This window comes from Centruroides vittatus, unplaced genomic scaffold (genome assembly GCF_030686945.1).
Source record: "Centruroides vittatus isolate TY-2023 unplaced genomic scaffold, ASM3068694v2 contig_634, whole genome shotgun sequence".
NCBI lineage: Eukaryota > Metazoa > Arthropoda > Arachnida > Scorpiones > Buthidae > Centruroides > Centruroides vittatus.
The window spans coordinates 812,464-840,366 of NW_027122389.1; the positions used below are offsets into that span (position 1 = coordinate 812,464).

At 32.9% G+C, this 27,903-nt stretch overlaps 2 protein-coding genes across 5 annotated transcripts in view; one reads left to right on the plus strand and one right to left on the minus strand.

Annotated features, from left to right (window-relative positions):
* fh (frataxin) lies at positions 1-25,744 on the plus strand. Its single transcript, XM_067275796.1, has 5 exons — positions 1-125; positions 1,750-1,811; positions 5,242-5,359; positions 10,406-10,503; positions 25,524-25,744. Exons 1-5 carry the CDS (start codon positions 42-44, stop codon positions 25,669-25,671), a joined length of 510 nt encoding a protein of 169 aa, XP_067131897.1. The 5' UTR covers positions 1-41; the 3' UTR covers positions 25,672-25,744.
* LOC136979763 (basigin-like) overlaps positions 25,715-27,903 on the minus strand; it is a 55,850-nt gene continuing 53,661 nt past the window's right edge. For all 4 annotated transcript variants that reach the window (XM_067275792.1, XM_067275793.1, XM_067275794.1 and 1 more), the window contains one exon: positions 25,715-26,627. In XM_067275792.1, coding sequence (XP_067131893.1) covers positions 26,576-26,627 — 52 coding nt within the window. In that variant the 3' untranslated portion in view covers positions 25,715-26,575. The remainder of the gene's footprint in view (positions 26,628-27,903) is intronic.

Here is a 27,903-nt window from a genome sequence, read left to right on the forward strand (position 1 = left end):
CTTGTAACTTAGGCGCGGCAGGGGACGCGCGTGTAGAAAGGATGGTGCTTGGCAGAATACTCGGATGTTATCGCGTGGTTTCCAGTCGTATCTCCTATCGTTACGGAGGAATTCGAATCCAACGAGTAAGAACGGAATTTTAATTAATAATACGAAGACGTTTAAAATCGTCGTATTGCGTTTCAGCGGATAAATCGCGCGAGAGTTTGTTTAAAGCGTTAGAAATCGCCATAGAATTGCACGAGTTTCGAAAATTAATATATTATCGGTAGAAGTTATGGCTCAATTCGAGCTCTGAATGAGACGTTTGGGACTTTATCACAGCTGTAGAGCGCACCTATGAGAGAAAAGGGTCGGAAACCCCTCGTTCGGAGCTTGAATCTTACCGAAGTGACGATAATTTTCGTACGCACGCCCACAAATTGCCTAAAAGTAACTTCTACCGCGAAAATACAAACGAAATATCCGAAGGAATCTTGTGCGAAATGTTTGCTGCTGGTGGTCGGAACAATTTGTAAAAAACACCGTTCTAAAGCGGTATTCGAGCTGTGCTCTATCCTTGCGGAAGGCGATTATAAATTCCGTGTAAACTATATCGCCCGTGTCGGGTTATTCGCCGTCGAATGTCAACGAAACCCGACCGTCTACTAAATGTATAAAACGTACCGGTAGTGAGGTTCCCGTGGGTAAAGGACCGGGAGGACCTTTAAAAATTCGTTTTGGTTCCCTTTTGTCGACCTTCGGGAACGCTTCGGCCCGGCGTGCGGAACTCGTAGAAATTATTCTCGGAACCGCGGTTCTTTAGATTTTTGTGGTCGCGGACGGACGGAATTTACGGAACGAAAATGTTACCGTGGACGACGGCGCGGAATGTTTTTGGGGACGGAAGGGGCGGCGTGGCGTCGTTTCTTCGAACGTCGATCGCCCGGGAATTAGAGGTGGGATTGTACTTTGCGAGAATGGAAACGACCGAGAAGACGTCGCTGGCGGGCGATCGCTTCCGTTCTCTTTTGGTCGGCGAGAACTGTCGGGAGAAGGTCTGTTTATCTTTGCGTTGTCGTCCTTTTCCGTTTCGTTCGTCCCGTGTTTAAAACTGCAGTGATTTGAACCGGAGTGGAATCTTCTTTGGCGAATTACAATTTATCCTTTGTTTGTGGTGTTTTGAGTCGATCGAATCCGAATCGACGGCGTCTTTGCAAATTCGATATATTTAAAACTTAATCGAAATATCAAAAGTACCTTTTGGGAATGTCCTTCTTAATTTCTTTTACGATGATATAATAGTTTCTGTTCTCTCTTCTTCTCTATCTAATTAAGAAACCGGATTGTGTGTAATCAATTAAGAATTTTATGCCTAAAATAAAGCCTCGAAATTGTATCTGACTAAGAGTGTTGAATGTGCGTGCGTTTTTTTTTTTTTTTTTTTTTAGGTTTAACATTTATGGGAAGAAGAATGGAGAAGAGGGATGTTCTCTTTTCCATTATCGTGAAATACAAAGTGGCTTTAAGTTTAAAGTTAGAATTACTACGTGTCGGTAGCCGATAATTTTATTTGTTAAAAGTGATTTGTTTTTTCTCTCCGACGTTATGCAGCTTGCCATTTATTGCATAAATGACTTTGTATTTCTATTACAAAAAAAATATATAATTATTGAAATATTTATATAAAATATTTCGGAATTGTAATAGTACATTCCTCGGAATTGCTATTCTCGAACCTTAGTAATTGTAAAAAATTTTTTTTTTCAGAATTATTCTTCTCTTCGTAAACGGGTAGACTATTTGAATGTTCGAACCTTTTGCCTAGAAAGGTAAGCATATCTTTGCATATTATATATATATATATATGGGAAACTTTTACACAACATGGTTTTGATTATATTCGAATCAATCTTTTAGGGGTAATTTACATTTTTTTAATATATGCAGATAGCAACTCCGAGGCACATTTTGCCACGTCGCGTTAAAAGAAGATGGCATCGTGTAATATTTCGATCAATTATCGTCTTTGTCGTAGCTTTAGTTTATCATTACAATGGCGGTAGTATGCAGAATGCTCTGTAAGTCGTTTTGCTCTCTGTAAAGCGATAAATTTCACATTTATTGGCTCAAATTTCTATCAATCCAAATGAGAAGTGATGATATATTAAAGAAACTTAGAAAATTATGTGCATTATAAAAGAAAATTAACATTTTAAAATATAGCAATATTTGGGATACTAAAACTGTCATTTATAAATTTCAATGCAGTTGTGAGCAAAATATATGTATAGGGGAAACAGGTAGAGAATTAGGAAGAAGGTTTAAAGAGCATATCACAGCAATTAAAAATAATAATTACATGTCAGCAATAGCCCACCACTGCAATAGCCAAGATAGCAAAATTCAAAAAAATACATAAAAATAATTAAAAAGGAGTCTAATACATTTAAAAGAAAAATTCTTGAACATTTTGAAATAACAAAATTAAATTCAGAAATAAAAATTAATAATAATGATGGTACGCAATTACACCCCTCTTGGTATCAATTTTTAGCCAGCAGGGAACCTACAATAATGTTTAAGTACCCAATAAAAGTGAGGTAAAAGTTCTTCACTTTGTGTTTTATTTATACTTTAAATCTTTGCTTATCTTACAGTATATGACTTGTTCATTTTAATATGTATTTAAAGATTTGAAAGAAAAATGTGTATTTAATAATTTTGTTAGTATACCAAATGTAAGTTTATCTTATTCCTCATATTTTAATGTTTATATTATTAAAATTGGAAATTTATTTGTATCTTTGTTTTGTACAGTTTAACATGTAACAACTGAGAAGAGGGATTATATGAGTCTGAAATGCATTTTGTTAAAGGTACTTAAAAAGAATAAAAAAGTGTGTTGTAACATACAGAAGTTGTCGCGATAAGTTTTGGGAAAAAACACCATTATTAGTTTGCCGAAATAATAATTTAATACGAATCCAAACAAGAAGATATTTTATAAAGCTTTAAAATCAGCTGTTCATAGAATGTAAACTGGGACATTCCATGTTCCTATCATAAATTTAAAGCAAATTTTAAATCATTCTATAATTTAAAATAATATCACAAAACTCAAACTTTCCTTCACAGAAAAAAACAACATTACATATTCAAGATATTTAAACATCTAAAACAAGTAACAAAAAATTAACCCACAAATAATATATATTAATGTGGTTTTTCTCATGTCACTTGAGTTACACCATCTATTACTATCACTTTACTATCTTTGAAATTAATACAATCACCTGTAAGAAAGAGAACTTACAAATTTCGGTTTGATCAACCCGTACACACTTACAAATTTCGGTCCGTTCTAGAATTTGTAAGTCCTTGATATTGCATATTGGGTGGATCATTGTGACTCTTCCTCACTGGACCTCTGTTCTTGGCTCCAATACGGAAATTGACAAAGCTGTCGAATCTGTGACGCTCTTAGAGCTAACGCACTCCCTGCAATTACGCCCGAGTCGAACAAAACGATAAAAGGGCGTAAATATGCTCTTTTATCTTTACGTCGAAGATTTTGGATGTCATCCCAACGTATTTCCCTCGGGATCTCGTATATGTTGTCTTGTAATGCCATACTGTAAACTCTTGGCTTTTCTGCAGGTTTTTCTGTCTTTGTGTATCAGTTGGAAAATTGTGGGGTTCTACTATAACATATTTTTCTCCTTGTTATTTCAGTTATTTTATTATGCACATCCCTTCTTGGCTGCCTGTTTTATGTAGTACATTATAATACTGTAATGTTCCACACACACACATTATACTGTATAGTAGAATTCTATGATTTGTAAAAGTATGACTGAAAAATTGGGCATTATTAGAAGAACAGAAGAAAATTTAAAGGTATCTTATATGGAAGTGGCTAAAGAGTTAGGTATTGTTGCATCTCTCAATATCATTTGTTACTAGTGCAAAAAATTGAAGCAAGCACATGAAACTTGAATACCTCCAGCAAAAAAGTTCAAAAAGGTTCAAAAAGTAAAATTTACTGGACTGGAAAATAGACTAAATCAGTGATTCAAACAAATTTTTAATTGCGTTCGTCGGTTATTTTTAGAAGTTTTGCTTCGAGTCGCCGGCCGTTTTGTGGTTCCCGGACTGGAATAAAAGGATATTAATAGACAAAAGGACTCAAACTTTGTTTTGTATAGTCTAAATTTCCATTAATGAAATTTCATCAAAATAATCCTGGGCTTCTATGTACAATGTTTGAAGAATGATTAAATGTATAGTATGGTATTCTTCGGTATCACTGTCCAGCACGTCCTTCCGATACTAACTACGTTATTCTTCGGTCATTAGATCTTCATTTTATAAAGAATTTTCAGTACAACTTCAGACAAGTTTTTGTATATTTTGCTATTGAAGAGATAGAAGAAAAGAGAAAATAAACTAAAATCAACTTTTGGGTAAACAAGGCTACTACACAGTTAGTATAGTAAATTTAATCTTTTTATTGAAAATCAGAGTGCATAGTTTTTACTTTTAACTTTTAAGCATTGAGTTATTTTGCATACTCATGGAGAAAAGTCAGGGTACAGACAATGAAGAACTGCTTTCTCATAATTGGCTTCTCCAGCAAAGGGTCTCAAACTAAGGGAAATGCAGAAAATGATTTATTTGAACAAGTGAACAGAGTATTGTGTGTTACTTTTGATGATTATATGACAATGAACTTTTAACTTCAGATATGTTGAATATTAATCAGATACTTGAAGACATTAGAGATAGAGGAGAGGAGGATTGTGATAATGATCCATTACAATTCTCAATTTAAAAAAAAAAGTAAAAAATTAAATGATGTGATCTAAATTAGACCAAAATGATTTGTTCATAGACAATTTATTGTTGGTAATAAGGTGTTTCGTATTTACTTAGATTATGATCTTTTATCTTTAAATTTTTATAAAATAAAACACAATTTTGACTATATTCAATAAAAAGATATTCATTTTTATGTGATTTTTTTGTCTTATTTATTCTTACTTTGCTAAATCCTTTCTAATGCTATTATAAAGTGGACATAGTCTGGAAATGGGTCAACAAACAAAAAGTCACAAATCTTTGGCTTAAGATTATTTTTGTTGAATTGATTTTATATATTTTAAAATATAAATAAATAAATAAATACAATTTACACTTAATAATTTGTAGCTTCATATTTTTTTTATTAGAGTAGAAATGATAATTTCTCTCTTCCCGTAGTAATTTTGACTTGGCAAAATATGAAGAAGTGTGCAATGAAACGTTAGAATCCTTAGCAGAATATTTTGAAGAGGTTCTTGTCGAAAATAAATATCCGGAATCCGATGTTTCTCTCTCTGTAAGTAATAAGAAATTACAATACTAAATTACTGTTTAGAATAAACTAGAGCAGGGATTCCCAACTTTTTTTATGGACGGAACCCTAGAGTTTCGCCCATAAAAAAAATAGGGAATTCTAAATTCTGTAGATAAGTTCTTTCTTGCGAGATACGTCGAGGATTATTATGGAATTGAATGCAGGTTCATAGTAAAACAAAATTTTACAATTCGGTAAATAAGTGGTTTTCATATTATGTAAGTACCATCTACGTGACAATGTGGATGAATAATATCTGAAGTGTAATAACAGGGTCTTGTAATACATCAGATCATGCAAACAAGTTTGGGGGAAATTAAAGCAGTTAATTTGTGGTAGAAAAAATATTATTACAGTAATAGCTGCAAAACCTTGTAATAAAATGGAGTAACATCTCAACTAACCCTGTAGACAGTAATTGGGGGAAATTTGCTAAAATGTCTTAAAAATCTCCTGTCTCACTTCTGAAAACACCTCTGAGAAGATCCACAACCATTTCCCAACGATCAAATAGCCTGGAACCGAAGACATCTAAGTGTCTACTAGAGGTATTATGTTTAAATTGATGTAAACTCTCTCCCAGTCGATTAGAGATTAAGTAGTTAGAGATTTGATATGTTCCTATCCCTTTGGATATATTGTCAGATAAAGAGGCTGACTTTATCCATTTGTAGCCTTATATGTATTTAGCCTTATTCCTACGTAATCATTCTATTAGTTATACCATTAAACTTGTTTTGTTTAAATTGGTTATCTATCGACTTACCCGTGACTCCACCGGTCGAGTTGTAATTCGACTCCCCCCTATATTGAACGTATTTCTAAGAACAAACATGTTTAATTGCGAGTTAGGACGCGTAATAATTTTATCCTAACCGGTGTCGGGAAGCCCGATAAGACGAGAGATCCTACGAATCTCTCGATCTTCACATATTATAACATTCAAAGCGAGCGAGCCTAACCGTCCCTACATTGCAAATAAGGTTGGGAGCGAAAAACTTCTCGAGGCAGCTTCTCGCAATTTATTTTATTTCCAATCAGTTTGGTCATGAGTTACATCTTTGTTTGCTTCCACAGTTATGAGCTTTCAATAAGAACAAATTGGTTTCCCTTTCTGAACCACAGTTTCAATTTTTACAAAGAGACCTTTAGAAAAGAACCGAAAAAAGAAAATTACTTTTTATTTCAAAACTCTTTTCAATACTATTTAATGGGATGAAACTTTGTGTTGGCTCAAATTGAAACAAAATGGTCACGCATCACACCTTTCTCTGTACAGAAAATTTGCAAATTAATAAATTGCATTTAGAAACTTTTCCAAATTTTTATTATTATTTTTCTTTTTGTACATTTGGAAATGTCACGTATATGATACGTTTCCACCCTTATTTAACAGTATAACCCAGATACATAAAATACATAAAAATACAAGTGTGAAAGTGAGTAGCAAACATTTAAAAGAAGAAAATTTGGTAAGATAACAATAGGACAAAAATTCTGAACATGAAGAATTATAAAAGTTTGTTTACAAATACATTTAAAACAACAAAAATCTTCCTGTAAAGTGTGTAAAAGCACACGATATATTACATAAGTAGAGGAATTCATAAATGTAGCCAATTTGACTGCACATTTTTATTAAAATGTTTATGATAGTGCAGTTCGTCAAAATATTTGATGCATTCTGCAGACCTAGTCTGGACTTGGTGACACGTGAATAAATTTACTCTGCAATCTACCAAAGTTAAATAACTTCTATTTATATATTTAATTTAATTTAATATAAATAGAACTCGATTAAATAGATAAATAGAAGTTTTATCGACGTTTTATAAATATTACTTTTATTTTTCATATTTTTTTTTTGTAGATCTATTATAAATGTTGAAAAATATTTTAAAATACGGTAGAACCTGCTTAAGAAGTTCCTGCATTAAAAGTCCAATTTCTCTGGTCTTGGCATTTACACCATAAGTTGCGTGTTAAAATTTCCTGTTAAACAAGTTTTTCTGTGTAAGAAATTCCAAAATATTGGTCCCATCAACAATATTCTACCCACTTAAGAAGTTTATGTTGGAGATAAATTGTAGTCTTTTTCCTCACTGTAACTTTATCACTTATAAAAATAGTAAAGTTTTAAACAATAACCAAACACCTTTAACGTTGCCAAGAAAGTTTAAATTAAAACAAACATTCAAACAAATCAAAAGGAATTTGAGTGTAAGACTCAAGGAGCACAAGTATAACATAAGAAAAAGTTCCAATGCGACAGTACTATCCCGGATGGCTCGGACCCAAAGCTCGGTAGTTAAATGGGACGAAGCGGACGTTATCGAACCCGCGAGCTCGCCGGCATTAGCAAAGACCGCCGAGAAAATAGAGATTTATAAGAGCAAACTAGAAGAGACACGTATAAATGCGAGAGACGCGGAAGACCTTCCATCCGGCCGGAAGTATATTGTTAAAAAGTCTATAAAATTAACGTGTAAATTACGAGTAATACACGTTAATTTTATTGTTCCAAATTAGTATTAGTTGATATTTATATTTAGTAATATTTCTGAGTTTATTTTTATTTTATTCTTTGTTTTTATTATATATATTTTTTATACATTACTCGTTTATTATTTTTTAATCTGTTGTCAATTTTTGGTTAGTAGTGCTTGCGATAAATACAGATATTTGTATTTAAATATCTGTGTTTGATCTCGCGCAACGGAAACGTTCCAATCGTCCGTTTTCGACCCGACGACGGCCTGCGGAATAGGTCGAAAACGTTCGTTTTAAATTAAACTTTCTCGGTGACGTTAAAGGTGTTCGGTTATCGTTTAATATTTTGTCGAGCACATTCTATTTAATAGTAAAGTTTTAGTAAAGTAACTCCGGGTGGTCTCCATATTGTATACTAAACACTTGCACACCCGAAGTTGTTGCTAAATTAGCTGGGATTCTATTATTTTGACCTTGCTACCTATCCGGTACCGTCTATTAACTATCGACATCGTATCGACACCAGTCACTACATCACTTGCCGTAGTTAGTGCATCTTACTATTCTACTATGTTACACTAAGCTATGTTATATTACTTTGATATTGAAATAAAATCGACTATACAGATAAAAAAATATTTTTTTACAATACTTGCATAAGAGGTTTTTCTGGTTAGGAAGTTTTTTTTTGAGAGTGGTCCCTTGTAAAACTTCTTAACAGGGTTCTACTGTATCATAAAAACAAATGGTCTTTTTTCCACAACAGGAAATAAATAAATAAAAATAATGATGAAAGAACTAAAAAGTTTATCTTTTTTGCAAGAATTGGTACATTTCTTAAATAATTTTTCAGAAAAAATTCCAAGCATTATCACTCTGCTAAAAACAGTCATTTATGGCATCTGTGATGGACTTCAATTTTATTTCTGTTACATCAAGGTTATAATTTGTACATGCTTAAGCAGGAAAGCAATTATAAACAGAAGTTTAACTTTTGAATATATATTATAAAAATTAGCCAGGACAAATTTTTAAGTTTACAAAAAATTTAAAAAAGAAAAAATTCTTGAGTAGACGAAACACACAAGATGTGTCTTTTCACTTAGTCCTTTCACTTAGTTTAATTATTTGTATGATATGATTTGTAATGTGTAAAATCAAAACCATTCACACTCTCCCAAGGTTTAGCAAATGGGTATACGAACATTTTAGATTTATTTTAAAACCCGTCGGCCACGGGTGACCAAAATTCCAAATTAGAATCGTGTAATTTGGAATTTGAATCGCCCGAAGCAGATTTATAAAATAAACTGAAAATGTTTGTAATATTTGTTTGTTAAACCTGTTTACTGGAAAAGTGTGAATGGTTTTGATTTTACAAATAATCTGCTCTAACTTTGATTTTGGATTTTAGCACTGTATGAATTTTCCAAACTACTAATAATTAATTTATTCGTATCAGATTCGTATTCGTATTAAAATGTTATAAATAAATTCGGTAATCTGCCACGTACTAACGATGCCGAAGTTACTAGAGTGTACTCGGATTGCCCGATCTTAGAGAACGAATCAAATATTTCGATCGTATTTTGTTTTAAATATTTTAATGATTTCGTTAAATTTGTTTATAATTTTTTGCTAAAACTAAGAGTTTTTGCAACAAGAACCCGTAATGATTCATGCTTGCGTACGCCTTTTTATTGTTTATCCTTGTCCCGCAAGTTGTACTTCTGTCGAAATGCGGAAAACTCGAAATCTGTCGAACATTTTTTACGTTACGACTTCTTACGTTATAAACGAATATGTTAACGTATCTTATACAACCCATAACTCGTTTTTATATTACATATATGCTTTATTTTTATTTATTTATTTTTCTTGGCACTTACTATGTATTTTCTTAATTACTTATACTTTAAAGACAAAAAAACCTATTCTTGTCTTTAAGTATTTACAATAATCCAGTTCAAGATCAATATATGAGATACTTATACTTTGTTGGATTTTACTATAATAATGTATTTTTTATATTAGTTTTTATTTTTTAGTCATTATTTTTACTATATATGTTATGAATATTTTATCAATTACTTATACCGTTTGTTTGTCTTTGTGTTATTTTATCTTAATTTGTGGGTTAACTGTTACTCGGAGGGTGGAAATCTTTTGTCCGACGGCATTCCCGTATATATGTAAAATAAATATTTCGTATGCTATTATGCATTAATTTTTGGGGAAATTTTCAGTCCTGAAAATATTCTACATGTCTGTAATATGGTATTTCAAATATTTGCAAATGAAGACAAAACAAAAAATATTTTTAGTATCTCATTCATCCTTCTCACATCATAGGAACAAAAAAGTCACATGGTGGAATTTACCTTTATCATAAAACTTAACACATTCTTCTAGAATTTTAAAATTACAATTATTACAAATTTTCGTATAGGTTTTTCGATAATTTATAACTCTTTCATATTTATTTTGAAAGTAAGAAATAAGACTAAAATGTCTTTATTTTTTTTCTCTTTTAAACAGTCTGGTGTTTTAACAATATTTTTGAATGACAAACAAGGAACCTATGTCATCAATAGACAAACTCCCAATAGGCAGATTTGGCTGTCATCTCCAGTCAGGTATGTTTTCTTTATAACAAATTTAACAATTCTTGAGGATTAGTTATAAAAACAGTTGTTTCGTGCAACAAAAAAGATTTCTGAATGAATTATATACAGGGTTCCTACGCACCTGGAAAGTCAGGGATTTTCATTAGTTTCGGAAAAAGTCATGGAATGTCAGGGAATTTGTCAAAAATTGTCAAAAAGTCAGGGAATTTATCGAAAATTGTCAAAAAGTCAGGGAATTTGTCTCCTTAGCTGCTTCGTTGATTTCGTTTGCCGAATATGGCTGACCAAGCGTAGACATCTGCAGGTGGCAAGAAGTAATGCTGCAATCTTTAAGAAGAAAATATACCAGAATCCGAAATGGCTTTTTCACCGTTCTGAAGCCATATAATTTTACAGTTGTGGATTAACAACAGGATAAACTACTATTATGTAATAGTTTTTAATTTTAATAATTCAGCGATTATAAAAAGATAAATTTGTTAATTAGAATAAAAATAACTAATTAAAATTAGTTTACAAACTTTTAAAACTTGAAATCGTAATTTATTAGAATATTCACTTCAAAATAGCTAAATAGATCAGTAAAAATCGGTAATTTAATTGTTTTTCACATTTAAAACATTAGTGTACAACATAAAAAAATTATAAATAGCTACCCGACATTTACAGTAAAATGCTGGCGCCGATTAGTAGTTTTTTACATTTGTTGTTACAATTTTCCTTGAAAGTACTGTACTGCAAGCATATTTTCCCCCCTCTCCCATTAATTTCTGCAACTTCGATACATAGTTTAATAATTAGTTTAACAGAAATGATGTTGGGTAACATAGCCACTGATTTTGGCAAATTTAGGGATCATACCTGTAATAGATATACTGTAGTTATAGTTTTGAAAATCAACTGGATCAGCGTTTCTCAACCTTTTTTGGCCCGCGGACCGATAAAATTTGTGAAAAAAATTTTGCGGACCGGTGGTGTTTTAACAAAAAACTTTACTATATATTAAAGAATTACTACAGAAGTAAATTGTAAAATTATTATCATCATTTATACATTATAAAATTTTTATTTATTAAATTATCACTATTTTTTTCAATAAGAAAATTTTTAATGCAGAGCGGTAAAAATTCTCTGCGGACCGATCAAGAATCTCCACGGACCGGTGGTTGAGAAACAGTGAACTAGATAATCCAATAGTTTAACCAATGTTAACTTGCTTATAATTAATTATAAATTTAAAAAGCTGGTAAATTTTAAAAAAAATTAATCAAATGTATTTTAATTTTTTAGTATCTTAGTGCGAAACAACACCAAAACTATTTTTATAGTTATGTTGCAAAAGAACGAGATTTTATAGTTACGATTCTATGCGCTGAACTTCTATATTTTATTAATGTATAATTGTAATTTCGTTTGATGTTTATTTCTGTATTTATTTTATTTTATTTAAATTCTATAATATTAGTTCGTTTAATTAAAATTTGCTATAAAAGTGAGAAAGATGGTTTGTGATATGATTTGCAATAATTATAAGAATTGTAATTAAGGGTTAAAATAAATAAATTTTGTCTGAATTATTAAGAAAATTTTATGAAAAGATGAAATTTAATGCAAAATTAAATAAATAATAAATAAAAATTATTAAAAATAATTATTAAAACTCTGGCTTTACATCGAAACCGAAATCAAAATGGCGGCAACGGAACATTTTTTTTTCTTTTAATGAGTTGCCAATTCAGCTAATTTAGTGGATTTATGAACAATCTAGCTAAAAAAACCAAACAGTTCTAATGGAAACAGTATGATTTGAGTATTTTTATTAAAAAATGTCTAGCTGTAAATTTGAATTTTGAGTTGGTTGGCAACACTACTTTTAATTAATATATATGCAGATGCGGATTGGATGTCGTTTGAATGTTGTACTTAGTATTGTGACAAAACAAGTCTTACACATTGCTATCTGATCTGGTTCATCTGTCTTTTAATAATAATGTTCGAGGTTTGTGTTTTTCTACATTCTTAAATTATAATGGCACGGAAACAAACGAGGTTTAATCTCCAATGGCTAGATCCAGCTATTCATCCAGAATTCAATTCCTGGTTAGGAACTGTAAAAGATGATGATACAAAAGCATTTTGCTGCATTTGTTGTAAAGTTTTCTCGTTAAGTAATATGGGAAAGCGTGCATTAATATCCCATGCAAATAGTTCTAGTCATGTTGAAATAAAAAGATTGAAGTCGGAACAAACTTCGCTGGTAAGGTTTTTAACCCCAACAAATTCAAACTCTTCTAATAGTCAACAAAATGTGTGTGAAACGGCTTCTGTTGTGGAAGATAGATCTAAGATCATTAATGAACAGTCTCTCACCAAATCAACATTTCTTAGCAGCACATTGACACCTTTTGTGATAAAAGATGATGTAATAAAAGCAGAGATAACTTGGGCATTGGCAGTTGTAAAGAAAAAGATGTCACTCAATTCATGCTCTGATATTAAAAACATTTTCAAAAAAATGTTTCCTGACAGTGCTATAGCCACACAATTTCAATTGGGTCCAGATAAAGCTTCCTATATAATAAATTATGGCCTAGCCCATTATTTCAGAGAAAAATTGATTGATGCTGTTACAAGTTGTGATAATATTACTATCTCCTTTGACGAATCACTAAACAAAGTTGCTCAAAGAACTCAAATGGATCTTGTGATAAAATACTGGGATGAGAGTAAAGATAAGGTTATGACCAGATATTTAAATAGTGTCTTTCTGGATCATAGTACAGCAGATGATCTTCTCTCTGCATTTCTCAATGGCCTTTCAGACACTCATCTTGATCTAGCAAAAATTCTTCATATCTGTATGGACGGACCAAATGTAAACATAAGTTTTCTGAATAAATTAGAAGATCACATGGAGACACAGAATGTTGGTAAATCATTTGTGAGAATGGGAACATGTGGTTTACATGTAGTCCATGGTGCTGTAAAAGCTGGTTTTAAAGTAGTAGATTGGAATTTGTTACCACTGCTACGGAATTTGTACTATTTGCTAAAAGACTCACCCACTCGGCGTGCTGAATACATTGCTATAAGTGGAAGCAGATTGTTTCCCAAAAAGTTTGGTTCAACAAGGTGGTTGGAGAATGGAGAGTGCTTAGAACGTGCAGCAGAAGTTATTGAATCTGTGAAGACATACATAAACAACAGTACAAAGTTGAAAGACAGCAAGGTGGCTACATTCTTGAGACAGGCACTCAATGACCCCTTTATTAAAGTTAAACTTTTATTTTTTCGGTCAATATGTACACAAAGTGAGAGCTTTCTCACCCGATTTCAGAGCAACAAACCTCTTGCACCTTATCTTTATAAAGCAGTTGTTCAATTATTAATGAATCTGATGAGAAAGTTTGTGAAAAATGACAGGGTCACCGACAAGCAGTTTCTAAAAATAGATTTAAATGCTAATGAAAACTTGGTACATCTTAAGAATTTGGATATTGGTTTTGGAGCAAAAAAGGTTTTAAAAGAATTGAAAGTAAGCGATAAAGATATTCTGTGTTTTCTAAGAGATTGTCAAAAAGTGCTGAAAGTGATGACACAAAAGATTATTGAGAAGGGACCTGTCAAGTACAAATGTGTGAAGGCTTTGAGCAGCTTAGACCCAGAAATTATTAAAATGCAATCAAATGTTGGAAAATTGTATTTCAATGCTTTACTGGAGATTCTACATGATACAAACAGGATTGATGAAAGATGTGCTGTCAAAGCAAAAGAACAGTATAATATACTCTGCAATAAAGTATCCATAAAACCCCTATTCTACAAAGTTTGAGGACTTCATATCTGAAAGGAGTGATGATGATGGTCTGGACACATTTTATTGTGAAATTATGAAGGATGATAGGCAACTGCAAGATCTATGGTCTATTATCAAAATTTCTCTTTCTTTCTCACATGGGAATGCAAGTGTTGAGAGTGGTTTTTCAGTTAACAAATCACTGTTGAGTGAAAATCTTAAGGAAGAAAGTTTAGTTGCTCAACGCTTAGTTTATGATGGGATCCATTTTGCCGGTGGTATTGATCAAATAAATATAGACCAGAAAATGTTGTTAACAGTCAGAGGATCTAGACAGCGATATATTGCATCTCTGCAACAGAAAAAAGATATTCAGAAGCAGCAGGCATTGAGGGCTGAAGAAAAAAGAAAACTTACACAACAACTTAAGGATTTAAAACAACACAAGAAAATGTTAAGAAAAGATCATGAAAAGGAAGAAAAAGAGATTGAAATGAAAATAAATACACTTGAGGAGAAAAAGCTAAAACTACATTAATAGTTCTTCTATTTTGTGAATTGTAATTAATTTTTTATTTTCTAATTATCTGTATTTTGAAAAAAAGAGAATTAATACTAAGAAGTTTCTCTGTATTTTGATTGTCCATTTTGTAAAAATAAAAAGATTTTACAATAAATTAGATACATTTGTTAGAGAAGCTATACTGTAAACTTACACCTATCCCTCTTTATTTCAAAATTGTGTAAAAATAGATTGTATATAATGTGGTTGACAAAAGAAAACTAATTCTTTTTTTACATGATCAATTTTTTTGAGGGAAAAAATGCTTTATTTGAAAATTTTTAAATTTAACTTTTTGTTAAAATTATGTTGCTGTTTAAAAAAAAGTTACTCTTTTTGTTGAAAGATTGGTTTTAAAATTACGTGTTTCTAAGTCGAGAGTTCATTTTAAGCACAGTACAGTACTATTTGTACTGTATATCAAATACCGTTTGTTGATTTTATGCTATCTTGTATTTACTAGATTTACATACAAATAATAATGATAAGTAATGATAAAATAAAAAGCTCATGTTTCATTTGTTGCTTATTTTTTCATTACATTGAAGTTTTGGATTCTATCAAACATTTTTCTACAAGATGTACCGGTATGTACTGTATTTTTTTAATGTGGCAGTCTTTGAAACATATCAACTGTGCAAAAAAGAGGGATAGATATACTCAATCAATGTTCACGGTAAATAAAATGCTGTTTCATTATGTCGATATTCCACACTGTAAGAAATGTGAGGGTCAGGGAATTTGGACAAAGTTGGGTCAGGGAAAGTCAGGGAATTCAAAACAAGAATTTGAGTAGGAACCCTGTATATATGAGGGTCATTTGAACATAAACTGAAACTTTTAAATCCCAAGAAAAATGAGTATGAAAGTAACATTACCAAATCTTTGGTGGCATTGTGAGCCAAGAATCCGCAATTATCCACAAACGTGTGCTAAATGATACGAAAGAAAAATATCCAAGATGGTAGATGGCAGTGTGAATGCTCAATTAGAATGGAGCATCTTTTTGAAGTTTCTTGTTAGAGGAAGCATCAAATTGGTGGAAATTTACCGGCTTCGAGGTTAGTATAGTGAGGAGATGCGTAGCTGCAGTTAGACGTTTGAGTAATGCAAATGTTTCGAGGAGGGACGCGAGCCGTTCCGTACGGGAAGACTTTTCTTCTTCGGATTGTAAAAATGAGTATTTTCTGCTTTCCAATTATAAAGGGCTTCATTTTTTCCCATTTGACTTGTGCAAAGTAATACTATAATTCACTCTTTCGTTTTTTCCTGTCCTTGTTCACAAGTGAACGAGTAGGTAGTGCCCTAAAAACAACCAAGTCTTGTCTGCATTATAAATATTACAAAGTTTGAACCTGGCTGTAAGTTATGGTAGATAGCATAGTCTGGTGCTAAAAATCATCTGCTGTCTTTTTATCACATCCTTTGATTTTCCTGCTATCTCTGCTATCAAAAGACACCAAATTCCGAATCTTTTTCCAACTATTATGCCAATGCCAAGCTCATTTGCAAAAGTGTGGCTTTTTCCCAGATAAGTGGTCCATTTGGGTATAGGCCTTTTGGACCACATGTGGCTTTTTAGACCCTTACAGAGATCTCTGTACACTTATAAAATTTCTTGTTATACTTAGAACACAGAACATAGATACAATTTACAAAAATAATATATTTGTAAATTGTATCTATGTTTACTGATTATTATGTAATTTAACATATACAGTAGAGCGTTGAAAATCGGAATCAATTGGGGACTGGGGGTGTTCAGATTAGTCATTTGTTCCCATTACTGACTTTGTATGAAAAAATATATTAACCTGTCTGATGTTCAAATTTTTCTCCCTTGCGTGTCGCTTCGTGTTGAATTTTCGTCAATTTTAAGCCTAACGAAAATTTTTATAATAATAATCGAGGCTATCGTATCGTTAAAAATTACTTCTGCATTTTGTACAAACAAAATAAATATATTGAAGAATATAAAAAACATGAAAAATTATACTTTAGAAGTAAATCTAGTATCAAAAACGTTCGATTCGGCACGACACAGTCCGACTGAAAATCGTTCCAATTACCGGCGTTCCGATTAACGACTCTCTACTGTACAGAGATTGTAAGCATAACTTGCAACTTATACTCTTAGCTTTCAGTTCTTTTGATTTTATACATAACCCCTTTGAGGTTATGTATAAAATCAAGAGAGTTAAATGAATATTTACTTTAAAACACTGATAATTATAGCATTTTGACTAATATATATATATATATATATACACACGCACCCATAATGGCAAAAGCATAGTCAGGTTGCCACGTTGTCAAGCTCTTTACACTACTACTTGCAAGTTTTACTTTTGTTTGACCGGCCTTCATTTTATCAAATAGATAACATTCCCATGTCCTGCCCCAGAGAGTAAATAGCAATGTTGACTTTGCATCAGATAAAATCACTATCCAACACACTTAATAATAATCTTTGGCTTCTTGTGGTTGCCATTTTAGAAACTAAAGGAGTGAACTAGTTTCCCTTTATTTAACCTGTAGTAAAATTTGTTTTTTACCTATTCTGTTCAATTTTAGTTTAATTAATAACACTGAAGAAAAAATTAAAGTTTATACATGCTATTCTGTGAATTCTGGTTCCATTTTATAAACTAGAAAAAATATGACTTCGAAAAGAACAATAAAACAAAAGATACCAAATTTTATCTACTAATGTAACAAATATTTTTGGACCTTCTTCAGATGTATTTATTAATATTCAAAAATTTGAATAACTGTTGTCATAATTTAAAATAATTTAAATACTGTTAAAGTTGACAAAAGTACTGTACATCTAAAATTTTTATTTATATTTATAATACAATAATATACATTCAATTCTTATGTTTATGACATCGACACAATTCTAGGCTGCAATTTTTAAATTTAAAACTCACTTGACTTCCAGTCTAGACCAGAAGTTTGTGTATAGTTAATAGGTGTCTCTGGCCCCTAAGCTTTCCGTATCTGGTCTCAGTTTTCGGCTATCTAACTCTGTTCTCAAGATTAACAAAATAAGGACGGACGGACAACGGTGGGAACGTATAGGTCTGCGGTACGAAAGTTGCAGCTCGACAACTAAACATTTTGTTTCAAAAGTGCAAATTAATGATAGTTTGAAAGAAATAACAACTTTTAAGTTGTTAAAAGGGTGGTGCATAATAGAAGGTTGTTAAATTATTTAAACTTATGTTCCATGAACTTCACAATCTATAGGCATATTCTATTTCTAAGACTTCTAGCACATAGAGGATGCAGACCTGGGTTATTTCTAAGACTGCAGTCTAACTCCTATCTTATTTCACTGAATCTTCAGAATAGAGAAAATGTATGTACACATCTGTTCTAATGGCCAGACAGAGTAGTAGTCTCTTGGTATAGTCTCACATAGTAATTTTTCCAATGGATCTTCATTTGTTCTCTTATTTAATAATCCAAATGTAGAATTAATGTAACAAAAGTATGCGCTGTTTCTTAACTTCAATCATATACACTCCACCTTTATCTGTTTCTTATATTTTGTTGTCTGATCTCAAAATTGTATGACTGTAAATGTCTTTCACATATCCATAATAGTGAAAGCTGGAACTATCACAGTTCATACACTCAACACACCTTATACTTTTTTTCTGGCAATTAATTTTAATTAAAAATAAAACATTTTTGTCCCGATTATTTAAAAACCGGTCATTAACGGAAAATTTTTCGGTCCTTTGAATTTTTTGCAAAAATTAATGGTAAATTAACCTGTATTAAGCAGAACCTGTCCAACGTGAAAACGGAAAGGAAAATCGGGCTGCATAATAGAAAAATCTGTATCTCTATCTGACTTAACACAAATTTAACTAGAAGTTTACAAGCCTAACATGTATAAATCTTAAAGTCAAAAATACACATACACAATACAGAATAGGATTAATACAACTACTGTATTACAGTAATTTTATTGGGATTTGAACATTTTATGTATTTTTATTAACAGCCTTACTTAACATAAATATGTGGTGTAATTATAAGTTGTGAAATTTAACACATTATTCCTGATGTGAGACTTTATTCTTTGTTATGATGCTTAGTTTAAAGATTTTTACATCCTATTTTGTTTGCATAAAATAGAGTCGAAATATCTCTAAGTAAAATGCAATTGGGCATATTACGCATGCTTTTTAAGTTTTTAAGTTTTAAAGGATATCACGAGACATAAACAGTAAAAAATAGTTGTATTGTGTATGAGAAAGATGCTTCTAAACTCCAAATGTGGTTTTGAAACTTTTGTTTGGAAAATTTTGAACTGACTAAAGGATACAAAGCATACAAGGTGCCCAAAAGCTGTTCATGAAGAGAAATTTAGGGAAAAAATTGTTAAAGATTGATGAATAACAACTTGTGAATTTGCAACAAATATTCGTGTGTCGTCGAAACACTTCATCCACTTGAAGTAGTTGTAAAACATGGTGATGATTGTGTTCTGCAGACATCTGATTTTTTTTTTTTTTTTTTTTTTTTTTTTTTTCACTTATGAAAAAACAAACCAAATTGAGTATAATTTTGTCTGATGAAGGTAGGCAGCTGTAAGGTTTTATTTTATTTTTATCTTTGAGAACTTTTTATGGATGAATGAAAAAGTTAAAGCTAAAGTAAAAATCTTTGTTATTAACCAAAAATTTGTTTTAGTGAGTGGTGATTGTTTGGTCGAATACCACAATACCACTGTATTCGATTAACACGATTTTGCTATATGTGATAATGCGAGAAATTTATTAATCGCATTGGTCGAGGGATACCTATAGTTAGTAACCTACATAGCAGAAACCGTCTACTACGGAAGAGTTGTTTGGTCCCTTAGGGTTCCGTTATAGACAGGTTTGACTATATAATGTCTTATGTTCACTGCATTAATATATGGAGTTTTCACGTGATGCTAGATATTTGCCAGTGACTAAAGAAAGAGGTTACCAGAAGAAAATTCAAAGTTCTTTGTATAGTTTTTGATCTTTCCAGATGAAATTTGTGTAACTTTAAGAGGAAAACCTCAATATTGCTATCTGTGTAATTAATTCCATTAAATTTCTGTTCTCTATGCAAAGAGGAGCAAAAAGAAGGCCACTCCTTTTTCTCCTTTTTTTTCAAACACCAATATTTGACAGCATTATGTTTCTAAAACATTGTTAACTAATGTTTTAGAAACATAATGCTGTCAAATATTGGTGTGCATATGTTGTGTGACTTACAAATTGCAAGATTTAAGTTGGTAACTGCAGAGCTATCGATTTGATTGATGTTAAGCTGACGGTTGAAGTTAATAGTGTCGCATCGGGCCCGTCCTGTCCTCGTGTAACGATTGATTATCTTCTGAAACCCTCATCTGACATGTCTTGTTCGTACACCAGGTTCCCTGTTGTATCTCCAACCAAGGAAAATCAGTTCAGTTAATCTTAAGATTTTATTCACATAAACATAGAATCACATTTTACTCTAATTCGGTTTGCGTCAATAAACCTGCCATAGAAGAGCATTCCACCATGTTTTCCCCCTTTTTGGTCTTTTTTCTTTTTTGCATGTCCAAAAAGATTACCATTTTTTCACCTCTCCTGGGGCCGTATTCTGGTCACTTATCTCTCGTCTCTCTTTTCAGAGACGAATGATGTCGAAACAAGAGATGAATTTCCTCTCTCGGAGACAGTGGCATTTCTGGTCGCTTTTAACAATCTCGTCTTCTTGATGACGTCACGATTCTACTAAGTTGATTAGACATGTTTGGGTCTTCATGCCCCTGCAACATGGTATAGAATTTTAACCAATAAAATTCTAAAATTTTCGAAAATGCAGAGTACATAATTATAGATCACGTAGTAAGGAAAGCACGTGTTCAAATAAAGCACATAATTTTTGATAAAGTTATGGTTTTTGTTTTATAACATTTTTACAGATTGTAATGTCAAACTGTCTTTTCTAACTTAAGTTATTAAAATTTTTATTTGTTAAAAGCGTGTGCGCTTAGTTTAGGAGAAATTAGATTGTAATATTTTGAAAAATACTTAGAGAGATGGATAAGATTAACAGCATATTCAATAGTTCAGTAATTGATGTAGGATAATTTAAAAAAAAAAAATGGAATCAGTGGCATTCCCAAGTAGGCACTAGAAAAAAAATCAAAAGCATTTTTCTCTCGAAATATTCTTTCCTGAGATAGAGAATGTTCTCTATCGGCGACTGTACAGTGTGAGTAGTATCCCAGTCATCCATATTGGATATAACGAAATCGAGACAAAAGACAACTATCTGCTCGTCTCTGAGAGACAAGAGAATCTTAGAGAGAAAAAGTCATCCAGAATTGCATTTGGAGAGACACGATGATCTCTCGAGACGTAAACAAATGATCATCCGGCTTGTGATGTAGACATTGTCTCTCGTCTCCGAGAGACGACGACCAAAATATGACCTCTGGTCTAATTGTAGGAGTAATCTGTAGGGGTTATCATTGATCACTTTTAAAAAATGCTGCAAGTTTGGTTTTCTCTGCCATAAGATGAAGATATCGTCAACATATCTAGCATATAAGATAATAAGGTGTTGGAATTTGGGTAGAACGTTGTTTATTAATTGTCGCACCACCAGTTTGCAAAGTATTGCTGACGTGGGACTGCCCATAGGTACGACTCTTTCTTGTAAGTATACCTTGTTCTCAAATTCAAAGAATGATATATAACATACCAGGTGTGCAAGTTCCAGTATATGATTGATGATTGATGATTATGCACATCATCAATGTTGGCAAATAGGAAATCCCTTATTGCACAAAAAAAGGTATTTTTATAGATGGATACATCAGTTTGAAGTCTAAGACTGTGATGTATTCACTGTCTACCAGAGAAATGGTATTGAGGCATTCTATAACCTGCAGTGAGTTGTTGACTAATAATGGATGGTAAGTAGCTTTAGCATGATAGAATTTGACCAGCTGTTTCTTGATCAAAAATGTTGGAGAATTACATTCTTCAATCATAGGGTTAGTTGGTTTCCTGGCTTGTGAGTGTTGGTGAATGCGAAAATTCTCGGTGATTTTGGTGTGCAGACCATAGAGCGTTGCATATGTAAAAGACGTGCCAAGGGAGTGGATGTGAGTCTTTTGATTTTTGCTGCGATGATTCTAAAAAGTTGATGGGTGCTAGTTGGCATTCCGTGGTTGTAACATATCTATAATTTCTCATTGTAGATTGATTGATTGAGCAACACTACTCCCTTTGACTTATCCACTTTCATCAGAAGTGCGTTATTTTGTTCCAACCACTGGTGTGATTTGTGTATAATGTTCCAAAATTGTTGCATATCTGAATTGTTGCTTTCTGTGTGTCTTGTCTGGAAATTGGTTTTCCACAAAAACCTCCTCATATGTGTCATTCATACCTTTAGTGATTAATTCAATATCCAGTATGAAGGTTTCCAGCAGAGGCAGAAGGTTAGAAGCACAAAGAGGGCTGAATTTTAAGGCATCCAAAATGCATTGCGGGGGTGTGATGTCGTCCCGTGCTGTCACACGGGAGTTTTCGCATTTGCTTAGTTTAATACTTTGTATGCGGAAGATCCATCTTAGTTTCTGTATATATTTTCGTTTCAAAGTTCTTGCGACACACTGTGATAAATTAAATTGAGTCATAGCAGTGATTTTTAAATAATCATACTGTATCATAAAAAAATGAACATGGGGTGCATTTTTTTATTCCTCTGCGTAACTCTGCGCGAGCGACATCCATTTAAAAATTCCCGTGGAATATGTTCCTAAATTCCGACGGGAGTGCGCGCCGACGAATGGCAAAACCGGCCACTTGTAGCAGTAGTTTACGGTGGAAAGCAACTTGGTGTCCTCCATGGCTCAGATAGTTTAGTTTCTGGGTCCATTATGTGGTTTTATGAATGAGAATTTAGAAATTATGAAAGCGCGAGTTAGCGCATGCGGTGATGTAAGTGTCTTTACGAATTTTTTCGAGGCTATTTTGAATGCTCTTTCCAACAAATAATCCATTTTATGATTAAATTTTACAATTGGGATCTTTCTTTTTGCCTTTTAAAGCTCATATTTTAGAATTATAGATTCCTCCATCACGATACTATCGATAGCGCGGGCGCCTACATCTTTCTTTCTTTCACCGTCGTTCCTAAATGCCTACAAACAGCAGCGCACGCCCGTAGCGGAGACGCAGAGCGACCACTATTAAAGAACGCACCCATGGAGGAGTCACCAATTATGCCTGAAAGTCCGTCGTTCGCAGCCAGTCCGTTGCTCGAGTCACGTAACGGCCAAACAGAAAGTCCGTCGTTTGCGGCATCCGTTATTCGAGGCGTACGTTATATGAAGCACCACTGTATATTTTTTTAATATATATGTATTAGTCTTTGTTGGAATTCACTGGTGGCGAAATTGAGTTGTCAAGACAAGCAAAGGATGTCATTAGTGAAAATAAGAATACAGTAATACACTTTGTTTCCTATGGAGTAGTTAGTAACTAACTAGTACAGAGTATTTGAAAACATGTCGATAATTAGAAATTGAAATACCAGTTAATCAGAGTATTAAGTAAAATTTCTCAAGATGTCATCACAAAATAACTTGGATTCCATATTACTATAATACAATTGGAATTTCCAACAGCAGAGCAAAATGCTAGTTTTCAGTATTTGAATATCCATCAAAACTTTTCAACTGAATAGTTCTCGATTCTCACATTCTGTTACTCTTGGCTTTAGTTCAAATCCCTTGGGATTAACTTTGGTCAAGCTGTTATAAAATTTTACTATAATATGTAACTGCATCACATGTAATCAGTGTAGTTAAAATAGAAACCATTTAAAGTGGAAACCTGCGAAAATGGAAAAAATAATTTGGTACCGTATGATTTTGACATACATGGGGTTTTTACCATGTATACTTAATTGTTATGGAATAAAAATATCTACATTCTTTGTCACTTTTACTTATTTGTAGAGAATAATATCAAAATGCATTTTGCAAACCTCTAATTTTGTCAGTTGATAAAATGACAAGCTTAAAATCCTCATTATTCTGGCAACTCTAACTTGCAATAGTGCACCCAAACAAAAATGGCATGCTGTCCGGTATTTTAAAAATTAACATTATCATTGTCATCAATTAGGCAAATGCAATATATATAAAAAAAACAATCATAATTACTACAGAAGACACTAAGTTTTAATTATATTGTACTGTTAGTTTAAATTTTGAAGCAAATTTTTTTTTTATAAATCTTACAAAAAAACTCTAGTAATAATGTAACCAATTTCTTGTTAAGATTGCTCCACTTCTATGTGATGCAAATTTTTTATGAGAACAGAACAGGTGACGAACGAATCCTTGTCTCTGTGATATTTGTAATTCCATCGCGGATTCCAAATTGATGGAAAATACCAATGCAGAATGAAAAATTATAAAGAAGAAATAAAAGATATACAAATAATTATTTATTGTAACATGGTCACAATGCCAGGCTGCAATTTTTAATCATATTTAAAATATATGCTTTCCACCTCAAATTAGTAGTGGCTTGCCTCCATAATTCATACTTTTCCTTTAATTAAACGATAGAGTTGGGCCGGTCATCCCCTGCTTTTGGGGAAAAGGTTTCGAATTGAAATAATGTGACTTTCTGGTTTGTGTCGGAAGTTCGTATATAGTTAATTGGGGCCTCGTGCTCCTAAGGTAGGGGCAGATCTAGGTTTTTTGGAACTTAGGGCTTATTGAAGTCCAATGGGGCCCCATTTTTACCAAACCTAACCTATTAACTGTTTTTTTTTTTTTTTTTTTACTATGATACGTTTTCATTAACAATGAGCACTTATTAAAAATTTATGACGACGATTCAATTTTTGTGGACCCTTGGCACTGGGGGGCCCAGAGCTTAAGCCATATTAGTCCCTATGTAGATGAGCTATGGAAACCTTAGGACAGGGCTAATCTCAGATTTCATCTAACTATTCTCAAGATTAAGGAAGCATGGATGAATGACAGTGTAAATTTATAGGTCTATAATTTTTTCAAATTGCAGCCCAATAACTTCATTCACTCACTCTAATAATGCCAATTTAAAAACAAGTTATGTTTTTGGAAATATAGTAGTGAACCGAAAATCTGAATCAATTGGAGACTGGGGTTGTTCAGATTAGGGATTTGTTCCGATTACGGATTATGTACGAAAAAATATGTTAACCTGTCCGATGTTCAAATTTTTCTCCGTTGCGTGTCGCTTCGTATTGAATTTTTCGTCGATTTTAAGCCTAACGAAAATGTTTATAATAATAATCGAGGCTATTGTATCGTTAAAAAATTATTTCTGCATTTTGTACAAATAAAATAAATATATTGAAGAATATAAAAAACATGAAAATTATACTTTAGAAGTAAATTTAGTATCAAAAACGTTCGATTCGGCACGACACAGTCCGACTGAAAATCGTGCCGATTACCGGGGTTCCGATTTACGAGTCTCTACTGTAACTCTTTGGAATTAACCTCCAATAACAAAATAGTAATTTTACATTGAATTTAGCTTTAAATCAGTCTTTGTGACACGTATTTAATCAAATATTTTAGAATGTTTCTTTTTCTTCCAAATGCCACAGTGGACCGAAACGCTACGACTGGACGGGCGAAAAGTGGATATACAAGAGAGATGGCATCTCATTGCACCGACTTCTAGAAAAAGAAATGTCTGAGTTGTTGGGCAAATCCGTAGACCTGTCGAACTGCTCCCACAATAAAGAAGAGTGATTAAGTGTAAGTTAGAAATGTAAATCGAAATTAGTCGAATACATAATAAATAAAAGATTTATTTATTTTTCAACCTGTTATAAGCTCGTGTGGGACATTTAACATTGATTACGGATCTATTATTATTTGAAGCCCGGTAACCGCGACGATTAGCGATGCGTGACGGAGGTTCGACCCGAAGACGACGGCTCTTTCCGGCGGTCGGGGATCGGCGTCCCGGAGCCTCGGCGGGATTTATTGCTGAATGCGGCCGGTCGAAAGCGAAACGAACGAGTATTATTGCTCGACGTCGGCAACTGCTCCGCCGTGCGGTTTCGAGAGAACGGCTCCACTCGCCGATGCGGGCGTCGGTTTAGAATTCCGGTCTAAAAAAATAAGCATCTGCGAGCGGTTTAACATTTATAGGTTAATTTTACAACAATATTTATATTTAAATAATACAGTTTGCAACAACGGTTCTTTCCGCGCGTAAAAAAGGAACGACACCGATGCCAATTACAATTTTAAAATATGCCAGAACTCGCGCTTCAAAACATACGAATTTTGCCGGTCGGCTCGTTGCCGAACGGGTTTTCGTCTCGGGTGGGCTCCAGAAAACGAAACACGGGCGACAACTCCGGGCGGATCGGATATGCATTTTTATGTGATAAAAATAAATTACTTCGTTTCGTGCACGTTTGTCTCGACGTGGATGGGTCTACGGCCTAAAGGGGGTTGCGACTAGTCTACGTACATCGTTACACGTGGGGTATTTAAGATATTTCGTTGTATTTATGTACACGATTTTCACTCACGTCTACGCGGTCATTCTTCACAATTTTGTTTACGTATTAACATATTTGTAACTGTTTTCTATACATTTAGTTAGTTAAATGTAAACCGTCGGGACCTAGTTTCTCCTCACTTATTTCCTCTGCCTGATCTCCTGACTTCTTCCTCTCTCGGGCACATTCCTGCTGTAATGTCAGAAAAGAAGAAAAATTAATATGGTGTTCAACTAAAACTTTCCAAAAGTTAAGCATAATTAACATTAACCAGACCAAAAATTCAAATGCACTTGAAAACGGAGTTAAAGGATAAAGACATGTAATATGCATGGAAGTTGCAAAAGTTGTTGTTGTGAGATTTCAGCAATGGACACATTACTAAAAGGTTTAATCTTATATCCAAAAAAGGAAGATTCTTTCCTCCTCAAAAATTTTTAAGTTAGTATTCTGTAACTGAAAAATAGAATTCTCATGGTTTTAATTTATGGTGGAAAAAGTAGATGTAAATGAACTTTAATAGAAAAATTATCATTTGAAACAATATTCCTTAAACGGATGTTTGAAATTGCTTCTTAAAATAAAATTAGCTTAATTTAGCTAATTGTAACAAAGGAAATCATAAGGGAAAACATAGTACTCTTTATTTTGAAAAAAAACCATATGTCAGGTTTACAAGATCATATTTGTAAATTTAATATGACAATGTTTAAATTATTAATGACTAGCATATGAGCACGGTGTTGCTCAGTTAAAACGTAACAATAGCAAAGATTAAGATTATTAGATTATAGCTGATCTTTTCCATTTTCACCAGGTGCAAGAATTAGGTCCCCCTCTCCTGAGACTAATTAGAGAATTTTTAGATTGGTCTAAAAATATGTTTGATTTTCCACAAAAATGCATCTAAAATAGTATAGTAGAAGCAGAGTTCTTCGAGGTAATTCTTAACTCGCTTCCTCTCCCCAGGGGGGATTTCCAAAAATCCCTTCTTGGTATGCATTCTCATGGCATACCCCAACTGTGTACCAAATTTCAACTTCTAACCATTTGGGCTATCTTATTATTATTATTAACTCATCTCTATTATATGTTACTGTTACTTTTTGCCCAAGCAACCAGTGGCGTGCCGTGACATTTGATGATAGGGAAGCTGTGTTTCTGTAAGAAGCCGACTTCCAGGGGCAATCAGTTAATTGCTCGTCAGTGATAGTCTAGGGTCCATTCGTACGTGCGTGGTAGCGGAAGAGACGTATCTGACAAAAACCGACAAAAAAGAAACATAAAATAAACACATATTATGTACAAAATAGTTTGCTTTAGGACAATCAGCCGTTCGGACATCCTGGGCGTCGATGTGGTTCTTTGATGGTCGATCGAAGGTGGCCCCGGGACAGTGGCGTTGACAAGTCTGTGGGGCATGAAGAGACTTCCTCTGTTGGCATCGGGGACACGGTCTAAGTCCGAC